The following is a 10,536-nucleotide window of genomic DNA, read 5'->3' as shown; positions in this document are numbered from 1 at the left end:
GCCAAATGACAGAAAAACAGTGTGGGGGAAAAAAAACAGTTCAGCTATAATCTAATTTTGACAAAGCTTGTGAAAATGATCCATTTTACCAGTGGAGTCCAACATTCAAAATGATACGTATTACCAGTTTAAAAAAAACAAAAACAAGTATATACACTTGTGACCAGATAGAGGGAATGACGTTACAATTCCATTAAAGAAGTGAGTTATATTATTATCACAAGGTAATTCTCCAGTTTAAACAAGCATGCCTGCAGCCCTTAAAGAGTCCATGTGTATGTATTAGTCTATGTTTACTAGAGACTTTGTTTTCTTAACAGCGTACTTGCCTTGGGTTGGTTTTCGTGCCACACCCTGTCCATGGATGTATGCCTGATTTCTTCCATTTAAAATTAACACTTAACACTCACCCCTTTCAGAAGCCTCTACGTTTGGTGTGCACTCACAACCAGTGTAAGTTCCTGCCATACATTTGAGTATAATTAGCTGAAGTGCTACTTTCCCACACTGCACCTTTAAGTTTCCAAACTGTGCGGTCATCCTTGGTAATTCACATATATCAGCTTTGAGTTAAGTGCCTTGCTCAAGAGCACCTGGACATCAACTGCTGATGCAAGTGTTACTCATTCACTTCTCCTGCCCAGATTTTCCCAGCTGCTGCTGCAGGCCTCGAATTAATGACTCTAATGATTTTTAGTGAGACACACACACACGGAGCACAATTTATGTATGTTATTGCAAATCCTGTCAGTTTAGGATAAATCTCTGTGGGTAGCATTGGATAAACACCGTATACTCGTGTATCTTCCCAGAAACATAACGTTTTAGACCCAGAAAGCTGCAGCAGTGAATGGATAAATGTGGATCACAGGATAAATATTTAGATATCTTGGGCTGATGGACGAGCCAAAGCCGTTCTCTTGGCTTGCCTTCCTCCCGTCTCTCCCTCCCCTCCGCAGGACACGGGAAACCAGTTAAAAAGACATTTCCAAACATCCACATCCATTGCAACATCTATTATGCTGACGTCAGTAAGCATTACATGTACATGGGCTGACTGAGAAGACACAGTGCAGTCTCTAAAGAGCACTTATACAGAAAAGCTTGGAGGTGTCAACTTTTAAATTGGTGAATATCTCATTTTAAAGCCCAACTCCCACAGGCTGGGATCACAGAGCTCAGCACACGAGAGTCACGGCTGATATTTAGCTTTCAACAAATATGTAACTGAAACAGTTGCCTCTACTACGTATATGTATTTCGCAGTAATATCTTCATTTCTGACCATTTCTTATAGTCCAGTGTTGATGTACCAGGTGTAGGAAACAGCAACAGGCATCAGATCTATGAGACTCTAATACTCATTACACGTCTGAAAACAAATCATTGCAGTAAAATGCAGCAAAATTATTTACCATTTTAGGATCGCGCTTGTCAGGATCGGCTCTACCTCATCATAAGACTCGCAAAGTTCATCATCTGTGCTCCCTTAAGGCTCGCTAACATAGCTTTGCTGCAACATCAGTAAATTCCAGCGGATTCACTGGTGTGGGCCAAATAAATCTGAACAAATGATCTGCACAGAGTCCAACTGCGGTGAACTTGGATATGCACGGCTTGACAGCGTTGACCTTTGATGGAACAGCGAGCAGCACGGTCCAAAATAGAGGACGACTACTGTCTCCGAACTGTCTGCAAACCATTTCTCTCTTGTGGAGCAGTTTATATAGAAGAGGCTTAATACAAGTAGGTAGTGCAACACAGCCGATAATCATCCCCAGGCAGCCCTGTCAACATCCCACTGCCCTCGTCTAACAGCGTCAATTCATGTTTTAAAGTTCACCCAAGCTGAACGAAGCAATTTGCGGAGAATTACTGCACTTCTCCAAGATTATTCTAAGATGGAACCAGTCTGGTGATGCAGCAGACGGCCCAAATTCAAACCAGCTCAACTTCTGCCTCATGCAGTACGTCATTCTACAAAAGGCCTTTACTGATTGGTCACTTCTGTTCTGAAATGACTCTTCAGAAGTCTCTTCTTCAAAAATCGTCCTTACTAATTGAAAAACCTCTTTATTTAGGGAATGCTTCTTCATGTACTGTATGTGGAGCTTTAAAGGACAGGAGCCTTCATTTTCATTCGAGCTATTTGGTTTGATGGCACGAAAGTAGAGCTGCAACTAACAATAGGTTTTATTACTGATTAATCACTGAAGTCTATGAAACATCAGAAAAACACTGAGAAAGGCTGACCTCTCCTAACATGTCGTTCTGTCTGACCAACAGTTCAGATTCCAAAACATTTAATGTATTTTAATGGAAGACAAAGAAATGCTGCAAATTCTTACATTTTTTTTAATGATTCTTTCAGTCAGCTTTGGGGGTTCTTTAACCTGTTCAGCCCTGAGCTATTTTTCAGGCCTCTGCTCCAAAATGACATCCCCATAATAAAAAACAGTCTATCTCTGCAGCCACAAGGTCTATGTGAATAATTCTAGTGTCATAATAAAAGGAACACTTGTAAGATTTGTTTGGATGTGTAAATATCAGTATATATGTTACTGGTTCAGAGTAAATGAAGATGGCACACAGCACAAATGAAAGCAGCTCTGAACCTCTCCCAGATCAGAGACAACATGTGAACATTGTGACTCTGATAAAGTGAAGCAGAACAACATCAGAGAGTTTTTAGTCCAGACAGTTCAGGTGAGCTCACATTCTGGCTCACTGGTGACCATCTGAATGTTCTCATGTACAAACTATATATTTACTTGTATATCACTGATGGTGTTCAATACATCCACACACAGCAGCTCTTTAGTTTTCTGAACATCCAACCAGACCGCTGTCTGTGTTCCGCGTCCTGATGCTGATCAGACTGCTGTGAAGCTCCTCTGGTGACGCAAGGCTATATCTCCGTAATGATTGGTCGATTTCAGTGATTGATGCCGCCTCCGAATCATTAGAGCCAATAGGATATAGCGATAGCCACCAACATGAGATTGACAGCACTGTTAGCCAATCAGAATCAGCAGAGCGCCATCTTGAAGACGAGCCGCTTGCCGTTCACTCCTTAGCTCCCTTCGGCTAACGAAGCCGCCAAAAGACGCCCGGAATGATTTCAGTGTAACACAGGAAGTAGTAGGAATTGATTCCGGTGTGGATTTACCGACAACACAAACTTTCATGGCAAAGCAGCTACAAGGTAAGAGACATTTTACGACTACAGTTTGATGAAGCGGTTTGGTTTCTCGCTGATGCTTTGATCTCAGAGAGCTTTGATGGACGTGTTTGGACTCTGTGGACTGTCTGCTAAGCGCTGGAGCCAGAAATGTGGCGAGTGAATTGACTGGGTGGCGCTATATCGATGTCCGTGTTTGATAATTCATTTACTTGGTGTTTGACTTGTGCTTGGGGCTTGTAGAAATGTCTTATCTTTACCTCGAGTAGCAGTGGTGAACGCAGGAGTTGCTGCTTTGGAGGTGGATGGAAGTCGGATCCACAGTGACTGGTGCTAACTGCTAGCTGCATTGATAGCACTCTGCTGTACGTTCAGATGGCTCTCTGCTATAAGCTGTCTCTGTGTGTGTGAAGGCAGCCTGTCCGGGCCTGTCAGGACTCAGCTCTGCAGCCTGAGCGCCTCATTGATCATCCACTGATGGGAGGAGTGTTGCTCCTTAATGACCAATGGTGAGAGTCGTGAGAGTGGAAGCAGCAGCAGCAGCAGCAGCAGCAGCGTCTGCAGCACTTTGTGCAGCAACATGTGGGTGTTGTGACAGGAACAGAGAGCGAGCCAAGAAACACTCCACACTGATAACTGTTCACAGACAGCCCTGGTTTCAGGGAAAAAGGGGTTTTGCTAATGTTTTCATATACTTTCATATAATTTAACCAACAGGTATTTTTCTCAAATGAACTAAATGTGTGATGTGGTAACTTCACGCTTTAATTATATATAAATAGCTAAACATGAGAGAGAAAAGCATCTAATTACACCAAACCTTTCAATGATTTATGGATCTTTAATACATCCATTTGGATCTTACTCAGCTGCTGCTTTGTTTCAATTTTTTTGCTCCCAAAAGTCTAAAACTCAACTCAAACAAAATCATTTTTTGACCTTAAACCAAACAACTTGTGATTTTGTGGGTTTTTTTACGTCCATGTTTTTGGTGAACAGTCACAACAACGTCACACAAAATATATAAACTATCGTGTCACACACTCCGGGAACGCACCAGGGCTTAACAGGATGGGGAGATATGATGATTTTGTGGCTTGTTCTGCCTTTCTAGTTTATTAACAACACTCACTGTGATTGACTTGTGCAGCAACACAAACTCTGTAAAGTGTTTCCCGATGAAGCAGCCCTGTTTGATCGTATTAAGTGTGTATTTTCTCCTCGGGGCACGGATTCTAAGCACTAATACACCGTTTGGTTAATGAGTCATCTCACTGACTAAAATGCGTGCATATATATTTATATATATCTACTCCCACAGAATGTCAGCACGGCTCGATCTACCCTCAGGGAGTGTGGAGAGCTGATGTTAGTACAAATGATGTAAAACCCGGCTATTACTGCTTTATTGTTCAGCGAGGATCCAAGGTACGGTACTTTATGCACAAAATATTTGGCAGCATCCTCCGAGTAGAGACATAAAAATAAAGATTTTTTTCAAAGCAGAGGTTAGATTAAGAGCTTAAATCAAGTTGTGTACACATATCAGTGCGGTTCGTGTTCCAAACGCTGATCCTGGACGCGGTGCAACCACTTATATGGTTTTCCAAACTGAAAATCTGCTGGCATCTCTGTGGAAAGTCAATAGAAAAGATACACACACACATTAACACACACGCAGAGTGATGACTGCTGGGTGCTTGATCAGACAGCAGCTGCAGTTAACTGCTCGCTGTAAAATAAACAAATCAGCAAGCCAACAGATGGTGCAAATAATACAGTATGTGACGCAAGTGTGTGTGTGTGTGTGAGTGTGAGAGAGTGTGTGTGAGAGTGTGTAAAGGTGAATTGCTCGTGGGCATCCTGTTCTACTGTCAGTCACCACCGTTCCTGTTGTTGTCGTGATGCTACTGCAGAAATAGCACTGGAAGCAGAAACAATAGTTCACGGCAGCAGATTAATAATACAGTGTGTACTATTAGCAGTGATGGAATGTAACCGCAGTGACTCCGGTACTCTACTTCAGGACAGGTCTGAGGTACAAATACTTGACTTGGATGCTTCCATTTTAGCGTTCGAGTTGCTTTAGATTACGATTTAACAGGCTAACCTTTTAACCATCTCATGAAACAAAGATATTATAAACTGTTAAGCAGAATGTAGTTAAAAAAGACTCCACTAATAACACTTCAGTATGTAACAATACAACTGTGACAGGGCTGTATAATGACGATATTTACTTCTGATGTTTGGCTGATAATATATTGAAAGTTTTACCGAAGTAAAATTAGTCATACACGACTTTTGCTTCACAGGAGTATTTCTTAAGTGAGGTGCTTTAACTTCAGTAAAGACCACTGAATATATGATAATGGTGGAACTCAAGCTGAACAGCAGCAGTAGTAGAAGTAGGTGTAGTTGTGGGGAAAAAAATAGATGAGGATTTCCAAAAGGTCCAAAAGTTTAAATATTTTTAAATTTCCGATGGAAGTTGCATTGGACAAAATAACAGAAACACCATTACACCTTGTAAAGCTGCCTGGAAATGAGAAATTTAGCTTTTTCTGGAAGTATTTGAAGTGCCTTTGGTGGATTTATAATATTTATATAATTCCTTGGATTTTATTATTCAAACTTGTTAACCACCCAGATGCCTACAGTGTGTTTTCCAAATTAAAAAAAGGTCCAAATACATATTATTATTATTATTATTATTATTATTATTATTGTGGTGGTGCTTGTTGTTGTTGCTGTGTGCTCAGTGACCCGGCAGGTATACCTGGTGTGTACCTGCCAGACGCCTCTCTGTCTCGTCTCTATTTGCCTCCATCAGTCTGTGTCCTGCGGCCCGGCGGCACTTCAGGGCGCAGAGCTTATCAGCTTTCTGTGTTTACCTCCCAATTAATCCCCATTAGTACGGAGAAGGCATTAGAACGCTTTAGCTTTTGTTTTGTCCCAAACAGCAGATGAGCTGGTTAACAGGTCGGACGGACAGATCTCAATCTGAGCGCACAGACCGACAGTCTGGCAGGAAAAGGAGCCGCAGAGACGCACCGATCACTGCCGATAACAGACGGATATTAGTTCTGCCTGGTCCCAATAAATCAGCTTTTACTTAAGGCCACTTTCACAGATTGAATTGAAAGGAACAAAAATGTCTAACATTGGAAAGTACCTTGTTTTTTTTTTTGTTGTTGTTGTTGTTTTAAAATATCACATTATTTTACTTCCATTTTTTTTTTTAACGAACGCGTTCTTGATCTGTTCCACTTTTATCCAGAAAACCCGCGCGATTGACTACAAACGAGGTGTTTCAGTGGGAGATGTCCTGGTAAATGTGGCTCCTGCTGTTTGCTCTCAGTCTTACTGCTGTCTCACATTAGGACACGAGTGTGTGTGGGTGTAATTATACCAGAATGGGTTTGGGAAACAACTGTTCTCAGGCCGGAGGAACAATTACGCGCAGAGAAAAACAGCAATTGATGCTTTCCCTCTCTAATTTTCACAGTACTCCCATGATAATTTATCTTCTTGAGATTTATTTTAGCAAATAGGTGGACAGTTATTTGTCCCATATAGGCGGTCAAACATAGCTTTGATTTAGTTGTAGTCTGAAATTGACCGGCGCGTCTTTTTTTTTTTTTTTAAGTATCCATTTGTGCGTAATTGTTAAGTACCTGTAAATTAAAAGGAACTGCTCTCCCCAAATATCTGCCATTATTTAACTAAACTAGTAATCTTCATGTCTGTTAATTTTTTCTTTGTATGTTTTTTTGCTTGTTTGTTTTTAAGTTAATTAGTTTTTGCATCTCAAATCCCAGAAAATAGAGAAAAACAATTATCTCCGTCTCAGGACTCACGTTGGTAGCTTCACGTTTTGTATTTAATTTCGATGGTGAAGTCATTTATGAAAATTACACTTAAAGTGAGCATTTTAAAGTGGTGTGTCGTTGGATTAATTCCTCAAAATCATTCTTTTTCTATTTTATTTTTCAATGAATGAAGCACTTTTATTACTTTTAAACTGTTAAAGTTACATTTCATTTGGTTTGGGATCCTTCAGCTCATTGAATCGACAGCTTGAAACGTTCATGATCATCTTTTGTGCACTTCTGACCACTGAAGCAGCAAAAATAATTCAACAATAATTCTGTGAAGACTTTACTTCCACCGCAGGTGCGTAAAAAGGCTCTTTAGCGCACAGCTCCTGTAGAATTACTGGATTGTTCGACTTATTTCTGTGGCATTGTAAATAGCCTTCCTAAATATCCATTATATGATCATTTTGGCGTTTTTTTTTTCCCCGTCCAGGATTAGTCTGTTACCTGGGAGAATAACATCGGCCCGGGCTGAAATAACACCCTCACACCGACATAATAGACTACAGGACACGAACCGTGTTCCCTCCTCCTCCTCCTCATCGGGCTCCCCCTTAAAATTCTCCCGTCCATTTTCCTCATCGGGATAAATGGTGAAACTTGTAGCAATAATACCCCCTTCTTTCACACAAACGCCTCCCCGCTGCCATCACCTCGAGCCCGGCTGCCCCCGAAGCCTCGCGGCTGGGGATCTCGGAGAGCTTTTCTCCACGAACAAAAAAAGCCTCCTGAAGGGGAACAAAAGTGACCACATTTTTCCTCCGTGTCCCCTTCTCTGCGCAGAATAACCCGCTGCCTGTCGCTCAAATGGGAATATTAGGACGTCAATCTCACGGCCCCTGTGCGCTTTTGTCTTTGCTGAGTGCCCGGCTCTGCCTACCACACACCTTTTGTCCGACAATCCAATAAGAGCCATTATTCCCGCTCCACAGCCCGGCTGCGACTCGCTCTTCGGGGTATTTTAGGTGCTTAATCGCGTCCTTTAAAGGACCTCAAATGGAGAATAACTTCCTCCTTTCACGTCGCCTGGCACAGGGACAAAGAGTTCCTGTGGCCTGGCCTCCTCCAGCAGCTTTCCTCCCAATATGATTATGAGCAAAATTTGCCACCATGCATCTGATTCAGTGTGACTCACAGTGATCCCACAGCGAAGTTCAAATATATACATGTGTAGGATGGATTTGCGGTATTTAGAGGACCGTCCAGCTGCAGATCTGTGACTGTGCTAAATTTTGGAATTCAAATAATCTTTTTTTCTTTCCCCCAACATCACGCTGAAAGTTTGCCAAACCACAGTTTTGTCCGAATACAGACTCAAAACGCACCTTCTTTAATCTCTTGGGTTTATTTGAATAGATGTGAAATAGACTAAAACAATTCTCTGTTGAACCAAAAACACGTTAAAGCAATTCAGTCTGTCCATAGCCTAAAAATATACCACGTTAAAAACATTTAAAAATCCGATCGTCCTGTTTGAGTTCAGATCAGAAGAAATGCGCGAACCGGTTCCAATGTGTGCTTCAGGCCCGCCGGTGCCAAACTAGAGCACCAGCAAATACTGGACCAGAAAAAAGTCACCCGAGCTGTGGCTGTGTGGACGCACTCGTTTAGTTTGTAATTGTTGGAGTCGCCGGACCGGTGAGTCCAAACGCACATTCATGATACAACCAATACTGTTTTCATTTGACCAAGTTAATACACACGACTAAAAAGGTTGTGGGTAGATCAAAAAATGAAGGAGCTCCATGATGAAGGACACTAGTTTTGTTCTGCTGAGGCTACCAGGCCCGGATGCCCTGCAGGGAGCCCTGACAGGACGCGACCGCTGTCCCTTGATGTGTTTGGGCCTGTGGGGAGCCGCCGAGGCCGCTCACGTTTCCCAAGTTCATGTTCATGAAGGCGTTCGGGGTGCTGGACGGAGGAAGGGCGGGGATGCTGGTGTACGTGCAGCTGTAGTTGGTGTTGTAAGCGGGGCTGTTGTATGTGTAGGTCGGATATCCGTTATAACTGTACGGGTTGGATCCGTACGGAGCAGCGGCGGCGTAGCTTTGCGCACCGCCCAAACACGGCTTCCCATCCCGAACCAGCACCGGCACGGCGACGCGCCGCGGCGGCGGCGGATGGTGCTGCCCCGCCGCTTCCAGAGACTTGTCCTGCCGCTGCCTTTTGCACTTGTAGCGGCGGTTCTGAAACCAGATCTTCACCTGGTTCGAAGTGAGTTTGAGGGTGGTCGCCAGGTGCTCTCGCTCCGGGGCGGACAGGTAGCGCTGCTGCTTGAAGCGCCGCTCCAGCTCGAAGACCTGCGCCTGGGAGAAGAGCACCCTGGGTCTCCGCCGGCTTCTCTGCTTCTGCACCGGCCTCTCTGAGTCGCCCTGCCCGCCCTCTGTTGCCTCCTCCCTGGATAACAGCCCGCAGTTCTCTGGGCAGGTTGGGAGAGTTACATAGGAAGTGTTAATATCTCTAACCACCATGATTCCTACCATCGTGCGTAAAAGGAATATTGTGCCAATTATTTCAGTCCACAGTTCTGAACAAAAGCAAAGCTAAAGTTTAATCAGTGCTGTCAGATCCAAGAAAATCTGCCGAGACAAGCGTGAGACCTTTCTACTGTCCTCTTTCAAATTCCAGTGAAGTTACAAAAGCTTTTGTCCCACAAATATAAACTCAAAAGTAAAACATCGACATGAGGGCTCGAACAAAATAAAATAAAACGAGAGGAGGAAATAAAATATTTTCTACTCTAAATACAGACTTGACCAAATATAGTTTGGGGCAAATCGTTTTATTTTGGGACTCCCTGAACTTATGAGAGCACAAACAGCTCCGAACCTAATTCCTTCAGCAGTTGATCTCTAATGAGTGATCATGAGGAGCCCAGGTCGCTGCGTCTGGCTGTGACTGTGTTTATTAGCGCTACTTCTCGGTGTCATTTCTTTTACAAGCCTCTTTAAACTAATTGTCGGTTTATGGTCCACACATCATAACAGACTCGCTGCCGAACCACTAGAAAGTGTTTGACATCTCCAGACTTTACTGGATTCGTCTCAGGCCTCCGGTCCTGACTTCCACCATTTGATAGCTCTTTATGGGGATAACGTGTGGCGGCTGGAGGACGGGCCTCCCCGGACACAACCCGCTCTGCACGGATTGGGAGGAATCCTGGGGAGTTATTTGATCAAACCAGAAATGATTTGGCATTTTTGCACAACTTGTATTTTGGATTTTCGTGGGGTTGCATCTTTGAGGTCACATAAATATATTATTCAAATGTTCTGGTGAATGAGGAGCAGCAGGGTGTTTTTTTTGTTAGAAAATGACACAAAGCACATTTTCTTGTTCCAGTTGCCTCACATCGCCTGGAGGCTTTACTCATGGCCTGTTAAATTGCTATTAAACCACTACCGCTGATTAGACTTGTCTTGTTAAATTACAAAACTAGAAAGAAAAAAAACACTTCTGCAATTTTGCTCGGCAGCA

General features: G+C 43.1%; 1 protein-coding gene across 1 annotated transcript in view; it reads right to left on the bottom strand.

The window, feature by feature from the left end:
- Nucleotides 1-8,396: 8,396 nt before the first annotated feature.
- Nucleotides 8,397-10,536, bottom strand: part of LOC103373852 (homeobox protein Nkx-2.3-like) — a 2,768-nt gene continuing 628 nt past the window's right edge. Inside the window, exon 2 of the mRNA XM_008303855.1 lies at nt 8,397-9,478. Coding sequence (XP_008302077.1) covers nt 8,838-9,478 — 641 coding nt within the window. The 3' untranslated portion in view covers nt 8,397-8,837. The remainder of the gene's footprint in view (nt 9,479-10,536) is intronic.

The sequence above is a fragment of the Stegastes partitus genome, unplaced genomic scaffold, assembly GCF_000690725.1.
Source record: "Stegastes partitus isolate 25-593 unplaced genomic scaffold, Stegastes_partitus-1.0.2 Scaffold2082, whole genome shotgun sequence".
NCBI lineage: Eukaryota > Metazoa > Chordata > Actinopteri > Pomacentridae > Stegastes > Stegastes partitus.
The sequence above is the reverse complement of the archived record's forward strand: the minus strand, read 5'-3'. Positions and strand labels throughout refer to the sequence as shown.